General features: G+C 34.5%; 1 protein-coding gene across 1 annotated transcript; it reads left to right on the forward strand.

Moving 5' to 3' along the window:
• Positions 1-11021: 11021 nt before the first annotated feature.
• Positions 11022-16288, forward strand: LOC131876205 (uncharacterized). Its single transcript, XM_059221045.1, has 2 exons — positions 11022-11295; positions 15957-16288. Exons 1-2 carry the CDS (start codon positions 11022-11024, stop codon positions 16286-16288), a joined length of 606 nt encoding a protein of 201 aa, XP_059077028.1.
• Positions 16289-19240: the final 2952 nt, after the last annotated feature.

Raw genomic sequence — 19240 nt, forward strand, 5'->3', positions numbered from 1 at the left:
CGAGTTCAATGGAGCATTTGCTAAAATAAATCTTCAATCAAACTGGTTTAATGAAACACATAAGACAATCTTTCGGAAAACACATAAAACAATCTTTCAGAGAACACATTAATACTCTCTTGGAGCTACAATAACATGCTCTTTTATAATACTTCTTCTATAACCAAGCAGTTTCACATAATTCAACTATTTGCATATCAATGCACCTTACCAAGGTAGAATTTAATCATGCTACTCCTACAAAACACACATGGAGAATTCTTTAAACGTACACATACAGTTTTCTCCCATTAACCAAAATAAATTTTAAACCCATAGCCCTTTTTAATGATCTAAAAGCATAGACGACATAAGGCTCACCCAAGGGTACGAGAAATCACAACCTTTTCTCTTTCAAACAAGAAACTCAAATCAAAGATAATCACACATATCCTAATCATTTTAATTTCCAGAAAGAGGGAGAGGAATGGTGATACTCATTTAATTTTTCACAAAATAAGCATTCAATAATTGCCATACAAGTCCTTCAAGTGGACAACACTAAGCCAGATCATAATCTTTAAACAAACATAATTCGCACTTTCAGATTCAAGACAAGCATGGACCAATCCAAATGGATTAGTCTAAAGAGTACAACACTCAATAAGGGAAGGTACATACGACTCTCTTTCCAAATAAGAGTAATCATAGACCAAGACCTCAATAAGCAACAATGCACAATAAGCACTCAAACACCAACATCAAGAAGGCAAAACAAGGTGTGAACACACACGTTCCACACAAGACATGGTCTGCTCAATCACTCACATGCAAAAGGAGGACAAGCATACACATAAGGTCGATACACCTCACACCAATAGAGGGCACACGTGACACCAGAGATCCCAATGTTTGCAACATGGGCTCTGATACCAAATGTAATGCCCCGCCAGGAAACCCCGAAGGGATAAGCTAAAATAACAAGAATAGAGTGCAAATTTTTTTTTTTTTTTAAAGTTACAACACATAAGATGCAACAAGATAACAAGATTCAGATTACATAGCGGAAGACTACAACTAACACCTAAAGAGTTTCCCAATGAGATTACTTAATTTTCACAATTCCATTAACTCACACAGTTAATCCAATAAGCTGATTATTTTTAATAACGAGATAATTTCATAAATAGGGTAATTTCTTTCAAAGGACGGAAATATAAATCACAATGAAGATTCATCCATTAAGATCCATTCATCCACCTCATTCAAGCTTTTCAATTAAAATTACAAACCATACATCTAACATACTAATACACTAGGATTTTCACCATAAACATAAGAGATCTTTCCAAGCATATTTAAATTCCTTAACAACAACTGAGTACAATTCATTACTCTAAGATACATTATTCCATATTCCAACTTATTGCATTAAAAGGACGATTTCACACATGCATTACGATAAATCGCATCTCAACCAATTATGCATTCGATCCACATGGCATTCAAGATAGAACTGAGTATAAGCATTAACAGTTAATTCCATTTATCCACTTAACCATTTTACATAAGCTAAACATACATGATAAAGCTGAATAAAGGAAACATAAGAGAATACACCACAAAACACCATAATGATCTCGGAGTTCACCCCTAAAGGGCTACATCTCCGGGTCTGCTCAACTGCAAGACCCCCTCTGATAAATAATAAAGTTAAGAATACAAGAGGTTACATCATACAATCCAGCCATCAAGGCGATACATAAGCAATATACAACGACCCCAACGGTCAATAATACATAAACGATCCTTAAAAAATATAGGATCCAGCTGAACATAATCAAAGCTAAAACAAGAGGTCCAAGAGAGCATCCATAACACTGAGCCATCACCGCCCAAGGGTCTAATACGAAACCGACACTCACAAGAGCAGAGACAAGGGACGACTCTCAAAGGAACTCAAAACAGGACAAAACAACAACACAATAGCGAACGTAGGGACAAGTGTCATCACACAACCTGGTATGGATACCATGGCAAGTCTTCATAGGTCCCGGCCCATACACTGGTAACCCTGGAAACCTAATCCGAACTTCCGGCCCATCCAAGCCTCATGTGGACCCACACATCCTCTCGTGAAGACAAGGAAGACGGTTTGCCATTTCAGGCCTTCTCACAGCATGCCGAATCTATGATAGCATTCGTCCCATGTGTGAGGCACGTTATCTTATTTAGAGATTATTTTCTAATCTACTTAGGTTATCACTTATTAGACTCACTTTCGACGGGTTACCCAGCAGCCACTTTGGGCACGGCCCCCAATCGAAAGCCACTTTCCCATACGACACTAGACTAACTCAGACGAACTCAACCCAAGGAATACACATGGTAAGACGAACGGAGTTCAAGAAGATACAAACATCAGGTCAAACACGACTCAAGGGTAATCACTTACTGACGGTGCTCTAACTAGAGACCTGACAACTAAGGTTAACCACGAATCATCATTCGACTCACTCAAGAGGATATGACCAATTATGACAACATCACAATACAATAGTCAACTCGGAAATCGAGGACTAAAATAGGAACACCAAATCATCCTTACGACAGGGTCCTTCTAAACAAAGCAGAACATGCCATTTCATAATTAAAGGCGAATACGGAAATTAAACTCGCAATGCAATAATCAGAAAAGACAATATTTCCTCAATTTGATTTATTCATTAAACGACGATCAAGTTTTCTACAAGATCTAAAAAAAATAGGTTACAGTTATCTACCTCATCAAGGGATAAGTTGTTCTTGGTTTTCTAACTCCTAAGTTTCAAAGCATCGAACAGGCAAATTACGCCATAATGAGTTTTTTAAACCAAATTCATACTAATTAAACTCAAACAACCATTAATCAATTAAACAAGGTATTTAATCTCCAACAAAACCTCATTAAGAAGAATTTACATCGTATTCCAACGATTTCCAATAACACATTATTCTCTATTATTTTTAAACAATACTACAACAAATAGCCATCTTCCCTAATTAGCTAGAAGGGGAGGTACAATTTTACTAGAACAAGATCAATTAGAATATAAGCAACAATATTCAATTGCGAAAATCAACAGATTTAAAACTTAATCAGGAAAGGAGCATAGGTCGAGAAATGGGATTGAATAATTAATTCACTTATAAACCCATTATAAGATAAATCCATATCTAATTATCATTTACCACTATATGCCACCCTAATCCAGATTAAAACTAATTAAACTTAACATTAAAATTACTCTCATTAAAATGATATACTATCATATGCCCCCTTTTCTTTTTTTTTTAAAATACTAAACAAAATATACATTACAATAACCATTCTTTTTAAACCATGCATAAAATTACAAAACGCATTAAAAAAAGTAAGTGGGGAGGCGAGCTGGGCGGGCCGTGCCCTAACCCTAGCCGCCGTCCACATGAAATCGCAGGGGAGCCCATGCGGGCGGCGCCGCTGCGGTGCCCGCAGGTCCGCGGCGCCCTGCGGCCACCGCAGTGTGCCGCGGGCATAGACTAACACACAGCGCGGGGGAGGCATAAGGTTAGCATGCGGGGGAAGGGGGGAGGAGGAGCGGGGGAGCTCCGCTCCCCGCCTCCAACCCCAAAACACCGTTAAAACAATAAAAACAACGCGCAGTCCGGGGGTTCAAACAAAGCCCAGTTCGATAAAACAACGCGAAACGCCCAGAAGGTTAACACATATACGCACAGGGTTCAATTCGAACAAAACTCACAGGTTTAAATTCAAACGAAACGCACAGGCCGGGTTTGGAAAATAAATATTGTTTAAAAATTAACACAGTTCGATATTAAGAATAAATGTTTTCATTTCCTTTAAAACACAATTCGAGCTTTCAGAACAAAACGCCCAAAAAAACAAGAGGAATTAACAGCACCTCTAAATCACTTCCAGCCAAGCTGGTAATTTACCAAATCGATCCATAAACATGGCATTCGAAGGAAAATTTAAATCCAAGATAAAACCCCCATTTCATTTTAAACAAAAACTAAAAAAAATGAGAGTTGGATCCTACCTGATCTCGCGTTCCTGGCAAGATCGGCTGAAGAATCCCAATCTCCAGCTGCTCAAAACCATCTTTCTCCATCCAAAATCTTTTCCAAATTTTTCCCCCTTTCCAATTTCCCCAAATTTGGGTTATATGGAAGAGTTGACCCAAAATTTCCATTTTTGGAATAAAAACTTTTATTTAAAAATAATACTCAAAATTTTATTCTTTTCAACAATATCAACAATACAACTTGCTTTTCAGTTTTACAATCGATTTCTCATATCAGATCAATTTAACCTTTCAAATTAATAATCTAACGAAATACAGTTAACTCTATGGCGATAACATATAAAACTTCCTTTTCAACAGCATATATATATAATGCATTTAATAATCGAAATCAGCCATTAAATTCAAATTTACTTCCAATCTAAAACGAGCAATTCATTAACAATGAAAAACGCATAACGAATTCTCAATCAATTTAATCCATTAATCTTCACTGCACAAATGCATAAATACTCAAAAAAATTACTAAGGACTAATTAATCAATTAACCAAACACACCAGGCATGCAAACCGAGAAGGTCAACCAAACAGACGACTCGCAAACCCAAACAACAGGGATTACCGACGACGACTGGCGATGCTCACTAGAGCACGCCTAAGGCCGACTAAGGTCTTACGACCACCTAATCCGACTCTAAGGATTAAAAGGTATGCTCAAACCTGCAAAACCAGGTGACGACGAACCTCGCACTCATGCGACTTCGTACCTGAAATCTCCTGCAACCAACGATCATACATGCATACATATATAATAACTTAATGAATGCGTTAGCTCGATGAATACCATGAAATAAGAACACTAAACAACTAGCATAAAACTAGTGAGAAAACCACATCAATAGCTATGCGTAAAATCAACATCTGATTATAATCATAATATCACGATAAACTGATCAAGATTAAACCAAGGTTAGAGATCGATTACGGTAGGGGTACTACACTAACTAGAGACCTGACAACTAAGGTTAACCACGATCATCAATCGACTCACACACAAGGAGGATATGATCAAAATGACACTACCACAATACAACAGTCAACTCGAAATCGAGGACTGGAACAGGTACCCCAAGTCAAGCCATACGACAGGGTCCTACTAAACAAAGCAAAACATGCCATTCCTAATTAAAGGCGAATATAGAAATTAAACTCGCAAGGCAATAATCAGAAAAGACAATATTTCCTCAAATTGATTTAATCATTACAAGTCAATCAAGTTTTCTACAAGATCTAAATCAAAATATAGTTATCTATCTCATCAAGGGTTAAGTTGTTCTTGGTTTTCTAACTCCTAAGGTTCAAAGCATCGAACAGGCAATTTAAGCCATAATGAGTGTTTAAACCAATTCATATTAATAAAAATTCAGTCAACCATTAATCAACTAAAATGAGATATTTAAACTCCAATCAAAACGTCATTGACATACTGGTTCGATACCAACCTCTACAGTTTCATATTTTTCAAACCCAGATGCATAAAACGGATCACGGAATATAATATAAAAAGGGAATCTAAATGAAGATAATCATTTCCAAAATCCAAATCTTACTTCCCTACGCACGTATAGCAAAATCCAAAATGAACTGTTAATTAAAGAGTATATTTATTATTCCACGATAAATAAAATATACACAATTAATGACTAATAGTGCACAATAACCCAGTTAATTATTAGTTAATAAATAATTATTAATCTCTATTAATAAAATATATCTCACTAATAATTAATGCTTTTGCACAAATTTCGAATTAATATCGATTAGTATAAATACACAAATTAATTTTCCATTAATCATATATATATAATAATCATTAATCAATAATTGGAAATTAAATCTGAAGAAAACTTTTAATTTAACAAATCTATTTATTTTTATTTTTTTCATATAAAAAAAATAATAAAAAAAAACATTAAACACTAATTATATTTTAAACTACAAGGAAAACCCACGTGGGGGCCACGTGGGCTCCTCCCACGCGGGCCTCCCTTTCCCTGCAGAAGGGCTGGGGAGACCATGACGTGGTCTCCACCCAGCCTTGGTTGCGTGGAGGGCACGCCATGGCCTCCACAGGCCTCTCCCCAGGCTTAGGGAAGCCTTGGCTCTCCCCAAACCTGGGTCGAGGGCCTTGGCAATACCGCAACCCCCCCCAAATTTTCTATTAACCAAAAAAAAACAAAAGTGTTTAACATTTCGTTCAAAACTAATATTTTTTTAAAAAAAAATTTGCTGTTAAAAAGTTTCATACACAGCAAGGATAGAAAAACCCAGTCTCACACAGGCTGAAATAAATATATATATATATTTTTTTTTGGGTTTTAATTCCTTCATAAACCATTATAAACATACCCAGATCAGGAAAGGGGAAGATTTCTCCAAAATCAATCAGCATAATGGCCAAACAAGATTGTTCTTCCCAAATTTACCATCTAATCTGCCAAACCCCCAAATATATTTCAATTTTATTTATTTAAAATCATTCTTAGCAAACCAAAAATTGATTTGAAAACATAGAATGAAATCTAGGAGGGATAATTCAAGATCTTATTCCAATCTACTCTTTTAATCAATCAAACTGATTTTTCAATAACAAATCCAACTCTTACAACCAGAAATTCTTTTGGCAAGCAAGAAAATAATTCAGAATCCTACCTTCATTCGTAATCCTGGTAGAGATTACTGAAGGAGAGCCCACCTGTCAGATCCAGCAAAATTCCTTCCCAAAACCTCCAAAATTTCTTCCCAACCAAAATCTTCCCCAAATTGTCCATCCTTCCATTTTTCCCCAAATTTGGGTTATATGGAAGAGTTGACCCAAAAATTCCATTTTTGGAATAAAAATTCTTATTTAAAAATAATTCACAAAATTTAATTCTTTTCAACTATAACAACAATTTAAATTGTTTTTCAAATCAAAATCGATTTCTCATCTAATCAAATTTAACCTTTCTAATTTAATAATCCAACAGAATGCAATTACGTCTATTGCGATAAAATACAAAAATTTCTTTTTCAACAGCATATATAAATGCATTTAATATTCACCATCAGTCATTTAATCGAATTTACTCCCAATTAAAATAAGCAATTCAATATCAATGAAAACCTGATTAATTTAATCCAGATAATTACTAAGGACAAATTAATCAATTTAACCAAACACACCAAGCACGCAAACCGAGAAGGTTAACCAAACAGACGACTCGCAAACCCAAACAAAAAGGGATTACCGACGACGACTGGCGATGCTCACTAGAGCACGACTAAGGTCGACTAGGGTCTTACGACCACCTAATCCAACTCTAAGGATTAAAAAGGTACACTCAAACCTGTACATCCAGGTGAAGACGAACCTCGCACTCATGCGACGTTGTACCTGAAATCTCCTGCAACCAAAGAACATACATGCATACATATATAATAACTTAATGAAAGCGTTAGTCCGATGCTAATATCACGAAATAGGAACACTGAATAACTTGCATATAACTAGTGTGAAACCACATCAACAGTGATGCGTAAAATCAATCATCTGACTATAACATAATATTACGATTAACTAATCAAGATTAAACCAAGGTTAGAAATAGATTAGGGTAGGGGTACTACAAGTCTTGAAATTCTTATGAATTTATTTTCAATACCATGTTAGTTGTAGGAGAAATTTTGTAGATTTGTTGCAGGATTTTGGAGAAGATCATTACCAAGCTTCAAGGAGAAATTGAAGGAGGTCAGCAAGGTTCTTCATTCAAATCCAAGTTCCCCTCTTGCACATTCATTGCTTTCTTTTTCTTTTCAAAGAAAATCTTCTTCTCATCTCTTTCATAATTTTGCACATAAGAAATTTTATATTTTAATTTTATTTTATTAAAAAAGAAATCTCTTTTATCCATTTTAGAATAACTTGAACAAAAATAAATCTATTGCCAAAGTAATATAAAATAAGAATAAAGAAAATAAAAATATAAATATATTCATCTCTGTGTAAGTCAGATAAATATCCATCTCTGTGGATTTTAGGAAAATATTCATGTCTATAGATTTTAGGAAAACATTCATCTCTCTGCATTATAGAAAACAAAAGTTCATCTCTATACTTTTTAGAAACATATTCATCTCTTTGGATTTTTGGAAAAAAAAAATTATTCCCTGTGCATGTATGAAATAAATTTTAAAAAAAGTAAATCTTTCCTTGATTAATAGATTAGTAAAATTCCCTTCAAATATATGTTATATAAAAATATATATCAAAATTATTTAAAATCATATTAAATTTATGTTCTAAATTTGTTTGTAGATGTAAGTTTATTTTTATTTTTAAAATTTTATTTATTTATTTAAGATTAAATAAACATATATACATTGAGTTAGGAATTGTTTTATTAAAATTGAATTATACTTTAGAGTTTGTAATTAAATTTTGTGTTATTCAAATAATTGAAAAATTTATTTATATTCTAAGTTTTTTAAGTAATTGAAATTTATTTGTATCATAAAAATAAGTAGTTCAAAATTATTTTTTATATTATTATTTTTTATTTTAATTTAAAATTAAAAATGTTTTAGAATATTGAAAGTTATTTTGAATCATTAAAATTAATAAGCTTATAGTTCTTTGAAATTTAATTATGCACTTGGTGATTAAAAAATCATTTAGGATTATTTTATAATTATTAATTTTAATAGATCAAAATTAATCGAATTTTGTGAGAAATTGATTTATTTATTGAGGTCTATTTAATGAAAAATGGTTTTATTTTTTGATATATATTTAAAAAGGATTAATGAGACCCATTTAACATACAACCTTATTAAAATGAATGGAAATATATTTAAAATATCATCTCTAGTTTTAGGAATTAGATTATTAATATATTAAAGGAAAATTTAAGCGAAAAGGGTCTAACCCATATTAATGGGTACCTTATTGGAGTTTTAATTATGGAAAATTAAGTTGCAATTTGAACTTTTTTTAAATTACAAAGAGTTAGTATCTCCTTAATGATGGGACAAGAGTCCCTTGGGTTTTGAAGAGATAAATATTGCATAAGGAAAAAGAGTCAATTAACACTTGAGAATTTCATTAGATAATCGAGAATTAAGAGATCTATCATCTTGAATTAATCCTTCTTAAGATGTAGATATAAGAGTTAAATATCCTTATTAAACAAATTAGTTTGACTTAGGAAAAATGAAGCAAGCCAAATGTTATTGCACTAATGACACACTTATTCCATAGTTTTGGATCTTTTCATAAAATAGTTAAATCCTAATAGTAAGTGGGTTCCCTGAAGATATTCAATAAATTTCAAATATTTAAGTCCAATAGTAAGTGGGTTCCCTCAATACATTCAATACATTTCAAATATTTAAGTTCTTTAATTATTAGATTTCAATACTATCTTTTGTATATTTCAATTATTAAAAGTATCAAATGTTAAATGAATTTACCTAACAAGTAAATGTGTTTAGATTCATAGTAACCCTTTTAGGTATTTCAGTAATATGAGTTAATGTTAGACAAAGTTTTTATTCAATTTGAAAGGTTGATTATTTGATTTGTTTCTTTATTAGATTCCAAGATATGATTATAAAAGGCATTGCGAATAGTCACTTCTTTTAATAGTTAAAATCATTCACCTTCTAGCTAAAATAAACACAAGACTAGTAAAAAGGAAAAGTTGCACTTAATATTACAAGTAATTAATAAAGATAAATTTAATTAACATTAAATTTAGAGGTAAATTGCATAGTTAAATATTCATCTGGTAATAGTATTAATTAGGATGCAAAGAGAGTTTATTCAAAACCGAAATTGTTTTAGCAAATGAGTTTCAAGAAACGTATTTCGTGATCACTTAGAAATTAAATAACAATTCTAATTGAGGGTAATTTAAGGAGCAAATATTACCTCCCTTCGAAGTATTTGAAATTTATAAAGTTATTATTTGTAGAATGCATCCAACGATAAGGTTAACGTTACTTCAAGTGGAAGGAGTAATTAGTTATCACTTTATAATCTTGCAAAGGTATTAGTTCAAAAGAAACTAGAAGTTTATTGATTAGAATTGTTTATTAGGAGACTTAGTATTATTTACTTTGTTAAATAGCAAGTGTTTACACTCTTGTCTAATCTCTTTTTCAAATAATTAGTAACTAAGAATAATATGGTTAATTTGAAGCTTATTGTTGAATAGTTGTTTCCTTTTCCCTTCAACAAGTGAGTATTGAATTCATTTCCAAAGTATAATTATTTGATAATTTAAATTCTATTTCAAGAAATTTAGTACCTTTCAAGTTTGAGGATTCACATTTAAAGTAGAGTTATCATTTGTAGATGAAATTCGTATTACTTCATATGGAAGAATTAGATGGGATTATTATTAAGTACTTTTTGCTTCAAACAAGTAGATGTTAAAATTCATTTCCAAATTCTTTCTATTCAATCATTTAATTTTCTTTTAAGGAAATCAATACTAATGTTCATAGTTATTGTGTAATGGTTTTTCCAAAACAATTATATCTTGCAAGTAATTCAAATCATTTTCATAAGTTATCTGTAACGACCCTCCATGTCAAGTTCTTCCTACCAATTGATACAAACATTATAAGTTTAGTATTAAAATGGGATATTTTAGGACATTTGTTTTATGGTTAATTTTTAATTATATGATTATACATGAAAATTGTCACCCATGTTATTTGCTTTAAATATAACCAATTATAAAACTGATAATAATAGCATTTTAGAGATGTTCCAATATTTTTCAAAAATTTCCACACTAGTGTTATTCAGCAGTTACAATACTTAACGTTGGAAGTATAGCAGCAAATTCAATGGATCCTATGCTATCTCGAGTAGAAATTGACCCAAATGCACCATCCCATTCGGTAGCCATAAACTAGATTGATGCCATGTGTTCAGCTAATTATGTTCCCCCTCAATCTCATGACATGGGCTTCAAAGAGGCGCTAATTCTCCATCATTTGACTATTAATCGTGTTGATACCGATCTTGTCCTTTCCACCCTTTCCATCAAGCCTCCCATTACGAATAGGTATAATATGTTACATGGAGGGGTGGTGGCATCAATTGCGAGTATTGTGGGATTGGTAGCTGTAAAGACGGTTGCTGCAGATAAGGTGTGCTGGCAGATTGAAATGAGCATGTCTTACCTCTCTGCTGGACGCATTAGAAAATGATGGAGGGGTAAAAGAACTATTGTTTTTTGCTAGTCTTAAGGAGCAACATGAGACTATAATCCATGATGACACTCAACAAGGAAGGACAAGAAAAGATTTGGAAGTATTACAAAAAAAACCAAATCTTTCTCCAAAGTTGTAGTACAAGTTTGCACCAGATTTAATCATGCTAGACCCATATGAAACTATTGAGTCATGGATGGTTACAAAAAATTCAAACCTAAGGAGATTGATTCCTGCATTGATACATTATTTCAGTGAACCCCATACAAAAACAAATGATGGAGGGCATGCAAATGTGGGAGGAACTGGGAGGGAAGAAGACGTAGGAGGGGGGGGTAGATATTAGCGGCTCTTTTGATTGTTGGGGGAAGGGTCTTCTGGGCTTTTCTGGAAAAAATTTCTCATCTTTCAAGTTGACTCATAGTGGGAGATTGCTAAGCATTCTTATTTTGTGCTCCTTTCAAATGTTTGTTCCTTCCTGCAGTAATCGATGGATTCTATTTATACTGTTAGTATTTTGTTATTGGTGATAGAATCAGTTGTTCTTGTATTGGTATGTCTTCTTGCTTGAAACTTGTGCTATCTGACTAGTAAATTAGTTCTTGTGATGGGATTTCTAAACTAAGGAATTTGTGTGTTCTTCTATTTGCTATCGCCATGTCCCAATTTTGGTATTTTAGAGCCTACATTTACTGTTTGGTGTTCATGCCAGTTGTCATTATTCAATCTGACTATTTAATCTTTGAGGATTAAGGTTTGCCTTATTCTTTCCTTCCTCACTGACCAATGATGATGCTTGAAAACTTAATCTATGTTGCTACTCTATTCCATAGTACTTGTATGAATTCTTATTTGGATGTGAAGTTGTGGGTTTCTATTCCCATGTTCTTTTTCCTTGCCAAGGTTTTAAATATTTAGATAGTCTTCCCCTATTTGAACTTGACTCAAAGATCTTCAATGCTCATCTAACATTCCTTGACTGTTTGTGGTTTCTTCTTATTCACATTATAGTAATCTTCTTATTCTGTTTCAATTCTTGTATTGGAACCCTTGGTTGTTATGTCTTCTAGTCATTATCTTCGGTGCATTATGGAATCAATACTCTTTGTAGCTGTGTACCCTTTGTTTAGCCTCTTTCTATGTTGGCCAAATACGACCATTTGCAAACATCCATCATTGATTTTCCACACACTACCTGCCTCACATCGACCTCTTGACTTCCTATAGTCTCGAGAGTGCATAGCCTGCAGATTATTTTGCAGAGTGTGGGGGTCCCTTTTCCTAGTCACCGATTGGATTATTTTTGGCTTTTTTTTCCTGTTAGGATGGACTACACAAAACCCTATATCATTATGAACTCATTCAATTATATGAAATTTATTACTTACCTATATCATTGTTTACTCACCCATTATTAAGATGGTCTAGGATCTTATAAATAGTTATGAACCCTTCAATTTTTAGAAAGGCATGTCATATGATATTGTTGTTGTAAAAGTCCACTTATCATGGTAGGTATGATTAAGTTGTTAGTATATTAGATAAGCTTATATAATATATAGGATCTTATTTTTGTAAAAGAATTAAATTTTCATCCTCCCAATCTTCATATATGTTTATGCATTTGTATATGATATTTAAAACCTTATGAACTCATCGGTTCTTGTCCTTCGATTATTGTAGCTAGGATGGTATTTATGAGTTTAATTGTTTGATTCAAATTATTTATTTATGTGTACCTTATTTAATAGAATCTGGTATGTTCAAGACTTTCACTCTATCAATTATTGTCAGATAATATTAGATGGGCAAATTTAAGGAACTTATGGAATAGATGGATTAGGGGAATCTTTTACAATTCATAGTTATTTTAAGGAATCTTGAGAGCTAATGTTTATTGTAATGCCCCGTCAGGAACCCTAAAGGAAAACATCATAATCTATGCAACTAAGGGTGAAATAATTTTTTTTTTTTTAAATGCATGAATTAAACCTTAGTACATCTAATAACATAGCGGAAGTTTAACACCTGAATTTCCTAAGGGTTACCAACGAATATTACTTCGTAAATTAAATATTTAAGGTAAAATTTCCGCAATGAAAGAATCTAAATTTCTTCAAGCAATCATATATTATATAAATCAGAAATCAATAATTGAAGTAGCATATATTACAATATTTCTTTGCTTTCAATATTCAAAAATACATGTTTTCAAAAAGAAATTATATCATGAGCTAAAATGATACAAAATGAAAGTTAAATATAGTTTCTTTTCAAAACCTCTAGTTTTTAACTGAAAGATAGATAGGAAGAAGAGTTGGTACATGAATCACGATCCAAGATCATCAGCGAAGTCCTTCCTTGCTCAAAGATACGTACAAGAACATCCGATGGGATGTGACACTACCACCCGATCATATGATTCCGAAAGGGAACCACCCCACCGTGCTGGAGATAGTAGATAACCCTCAAGAAAGCAAAATGAAACAAGAATGAAAAGACTACAAGACTCCACTTACAATCATGTGACCTAACTCACAAAAGACTAGTGACTCTAGGGAGAAAGTATCATCGCATGTCTTATGGTGGATACCATGGTACAGCCTCCATAGGTCCCAGCCCCCATCCTGGGTTATCCTGGTAACCTCTCCCGAACCTCCGATACCAACTAAGACTCATGCGGACCTTACCAATCCTCTCACGAAGACAAGGTGGTAAGTTTTCCATTCCAGGCCTTCTCGCTACATTATGAGTCCTGTACTAGCACTCACCTATGTGTGAGGTACATTGTTTTATTTAACTTTTATTCTACCCTTCCCTAGTCATTTATTAGATTTTCACTTTCTTAACCAACTTCCAATGGGTTATCCTGTCACCACTTTGGGCACGCCCTGCTCAAAAGCCACTCTCTCTCTTAGGACACTACGGCTTAGTTCTATCTACAGAACTCTATGCTGACATAGACAGCCATTCCCAATCTTGACCTACCTCAAATGAAAGATACATAATTACTAACCTAAGGTTGACCATTACGAACAACTCATAGTGGCTCATTTTCTTAAGGTTATACATCTAAATAACTGGCCAAGACACAGCACACCAGACGCACTGACAACATGACTTAATGTACTTAGTTACGAGCACCATATAAACCAAGGAAATCTTACGTACCAACACCTATAACAAAATTAACTTGCAAATTGAATACACGTTGTCAAGACACAGAGAACAATATGGTCGGTAAAACACAAAATTTTACACTTATTGATAAGTTTAAGAGTTCTATTACTCTTGTTAACAACTATAGGTACGTTACCTTAATAATTTCCATTTATACAAATAGACGAAGATTAAAATAGATATATTCATTTCATCAAGGAAATCTTACAATAAGACGTAATACGTTTCTTCATAGAAAAATGCCTTTATTTTTATTTATTTATCTCTTTAACACAAGAGTGTTACATCATTCTTCCAAAAAATATGGAGAAGTACACTCGTTAGACTCTACATGATCTAAAGGAGTATATCCTTCAGATTTGCTTTCACTCCGGGGAAAGTACCCCATAGACTCATTATCACTCAAGGGGGTATACCCCTCTAACGAGTTAGAACTTATAACTATTGGCCTTTCAGGCGAGCACTCTGGCTTGGGTTCTTTTCCTTTCTCAATGGTAACTTCTTTAGTTGGACTCTGAATAGGACTTTTTCCTTTTTCTTTGCTCTCTTCTGGAGCTGGGATCTCTTCAACAGGATTGTCATCCACAACGGGCTTGACAGGTGTCAAAGAATCCTTCTTCACTTTCAAGTAGTGAGCATAACCTGCTATGGATTTGCATGCTGTTTGTTTAACTCGTACCATCTCTGTAACATATCAATAGTAAACTATTACTTTCCAGACTCTCCTAGAGCTATGACTTATAAATCTTAATATCTAGGCTTTGAACGCAATCATACATTTCTTCCATATAATAACAAGTGTGAAATTTAAACTTTAAACACTATTCCACTTCTATAGTCATAACGTGTTCACCACTTCTATTCTATGATTTTATTTAACAATCCGTAACGATAATTAAAACATAATCATAACTATTTCATAAGAAAGACAATAAACATGACATATAATAGAGATTATAAATGTTGATGCTCACAAACTAAGAAATTTTTGACCTATTGAATTGTTGACCAATGAGCAAGAACTTAACGCCCTTTCATCGAAAAATGCGCCTTGCTTGCAATCCTTTTCACCAATACTTCCAGCTCTATCAAAGAAATAGGCAAGTAGCTCTCTTGATACTATCTACCACTATCCTTTCTAAACATCTCTCACTTGATACTAAAAAAAAACACTATCCTTCTCTCTTCAATCTTTCAGCCTTCCTTGGATGTCACAAAAGACTTTTCTCCTTTCCTCTCTACTCACACCCCTTTTTATACTAAAAAAAAAACATCCATCGCTCCCCTAAATCTGGGCTTAGTGATAGCTATCAACTAAAACTCTTTTACTACTAACTCTTCTACTTCCTCCACGCAAGGAGTCCATCTCCAGTTAGCTACAGTCTTTAGCGCTCCTTGATAACGATTATCGGTTGGGTGGAGAGATCAGTTTATTACTTCAATCACTGATGTGTTTGTAAACAGTGACTTGCGCGTGTAATCTACCAGGTCTAGAGTCCGTTAAGGATTATGATTTAGTCTCCACCTTACGTGCCTGTCCATTCTCCTCCCAAACCGGTCAATCTGCTGTTAGATGCCAACGAACTAGAGCTCATGGAGAAACTAGGCGTGGAGAGGTGATAGTTTATCATTTGGAACAGAGCGAGAAGCGAGAGGTGTCATCGTTGACTGCAAAGTTTAAGGGAGGAAACATCTCATCGCTGACTACAGTGTACATGCAGGAACCCTCACCTCGCTTGCTGGCTGCAGAGTTTATGGCGGAAGAGGGAGACGTGGTATGCGAAGGAGGAGGGTAGTCAGTGGTAATACCAACCCCTCCCTATATTAAGGGGGGTGGTCAATATTGCCATCGACCACCATTGACCAAACCATGAACTTTAACCCCCACCACCTTTTATAAGGTCGAAACTATTTTATTTGTTTTCTTTAATATAATTTTGTTATTATGTTTTAATATAATTTCTTTGTTATATTTTAATAATTAATTAACAACTTTAATTAATATAATTATTTAAATATTAATCCTTCTTAGCAAATCATATTTGTAAATGTGTATTTTGGTTTCCAATATTTATAACGAGTGGTGTTTCATATATATATATTCAAATAATTGAATTATATATATATATATTACACGTTCAAAAAGTTTATAAAATATGATATATTTATAATTCTAATTATATACATGCATAATCCAAAATCACAGTAACCTGATGGGCGATATAAACCACTGATAATATGATCACCTTATTTTAACTCCAATAACTACTTATAAGTGACTATTGCCTTCCGAGTATATTATGTCCTTACATTTATTCAAATGATCGAATTGCAACCATCGAGCTAACAAGTTGATAAAATTCATATCAACTCAAACCAAGATATTAACTCATCCTTTATAAACAATATTAAGTCACTAGATCACTTGATTCTTTTTCCTCCAATTACCAAAACTACTCTTGTAGACGTAATAAACGTAACATTTACCAATGACATACAAAAATTGGGAACACTGGACATGTAAACTGAGCAAGCATCATGCGACTTTTATAAAGATCAAATAATAAAATATGAAGACCCAACCAATTGACAGAACGACTAACTGAAGGCACTCACCTAAGTGTAACTGACTAAAAATAGGGTCAACTACTATCTCCTTCACTTCCATCAGAAAATATAAGGCACGCTCAGACCTGTGTAGCCAGGTGGAGATGATACCCCGTACCTACCCGATACTTGTACCTGCAACATCCTGCATCACCAACCACACATGCATATATACATATATAAAAATTTCAACATACACACCGATGAAGGAGATTCGCGATGTTCCCTGTCTCACCGAGATGAGTGAAGGAAAATCGTCCCCATGCATCCCATACACTCGCAGATACACAACACACAGTGCATAGATGAAGTAAAGCGTCAGTACATAGCAGTGAACCATATAATGCCATAAAACATAAATACATAAATACTACAAATAAATCATATGTCTCATAATCAGATAAAACATGAAACAATGTTATACAATTCTGAATAACTAATGATAAAGTATCCACTGAGAATAATAAGAACAAAGTATTAGTTCAAATGAGTAAGGGTACTACATTCTCCCCCCCAAGACTAGGCTTACTCTTGGAAGCCTAAAACAAATATGAATATAACTCTCTCATCTTCACTGCATCTTCCCAAGTTGCCGAGGTCTCATCATTTGGGTCCCATAGGACCCTTACCTGGTCGATGGTGTGACCCCTGAGGATCAAATCCCGATGCTAAAGAATGCGCACGGGTTCCATGGAAAGCTGCCCATCCTCGACCTGCAAAGAGTTCCAATCAAGAACATGTGTCACATCAGGGTGATAATGTCGAAGAACTGAAACATGAAAGACATCATGGATGCGAGATAGACTCGGTGGCAAGGCAAGGCAGTAAGCAACATGACCTATCCACTCAAGAATCTCAAAAGGGCCTACAAACCGAGGCGCCAACTTAGAACCCTTTCCATAACGGAACGGACTCTTCCATGGATGCACACGATCGCCAACAGAAAATTGACGATCTATCCTATGAGCATCTGCATACTTCTTCTGCCTATCCTGTGTAGCTACCAAATGCTCTCGAATTCACCCCACCTATTGCTCCATCTCCCGAAGAATATCCGGACTTATAAGAACCCTATCCTCTAATCGATCCCAACTCAAAGGAGTATGGAAAGGATGACCATATAATGCCTGAAAGGGGGACATACCTATGGAGCTATGATATCCATTGTTATATGCAAACTCTACAAGGTAGATATAATCCTCCCAACGCGACTGCTGGTCCATAACATACATGCGGAGCATGTCCTCCAAAACCTGATTCACTCTCTCTGTCTGACCATCCGTCTCTGGGTGATAGGCTGAACTAAAGTTCAACTGAGTTCCCAAAGCATGCTGAAGTGAGGTCCATAAAGCTGAGGTAAAGATAGGATCTCTATCAGAGATGATCCGCCTTGGAACCCCATGCAGTCTCACTACTTCTTCCAAGAAGACTCGTGCCACCACTGCTGTTGTATAGGAAGCTCGAATAGGAACAAAATGAGCAATCTTAGTCAACCTATCAACTATGACCATGATGGCATCATGCCAATGTGAAGAGACAGGCAACCCAACAATGAAATCCATGGAAATGATATCCCATTTCCAATCCGGTATCAAATTAGGTTGAAGAAGCCCTGCCGAGTGCTGATGCTCTGCCTTCACCCGCTGACATTCCAAACACTTTGACACAAAATCGGCAATGTCACATTTCATGCCTTCCTAATGATAAATTTGTCTAAGATCTGCATGCATCTTCTTGACACCTGGATGTGCCGAATAAGGTGCACGATGGGCCTCAGTCATAATCAAGACGCGAAGACCCTTTAAAGAAGGTACATAGATCTGCCCATAGTGACGAAGAAGTCCATCTGCCTCAAGATTATATCCAGAATATCTTCCCTCTAAAGGCCTTCCGGACTCTATCATGGTTCTCACATCTTGATACCAAGTATCCTGAGGGAGAACTCTGAGAATCCTCTCTCTCAAGTCAACTCCAAGGGACAATACCGAAACTTCATGCCGCCTACGACTCAAAGCATCTGCCACCACGTTCTCTTTCCCCTCAATGTATCAAACATCAAAATCATATTCACAAAGAAATTCCATCCATCTCCGTTGTCGAGCATTCAAATTTGGTTGTGTAAAAATATACTGTAGACTACG

The sequence above is a fragment of the Cryptomeria japonica genome, chromosome 5, assembly GCF_030272615.1.
Source record: "Cryptomeria japonica chromosome 5, Sugi_1.0, whole genome shotgun sequence".
Classification (NCBI taxonomy): domain Eukaryota; kingdom Viridiplantae; phylum Streptophyta; class Pinopsida; order Cupressales; family Cupressaceae; genus Cryptomeria; species Cryptomeria japonica.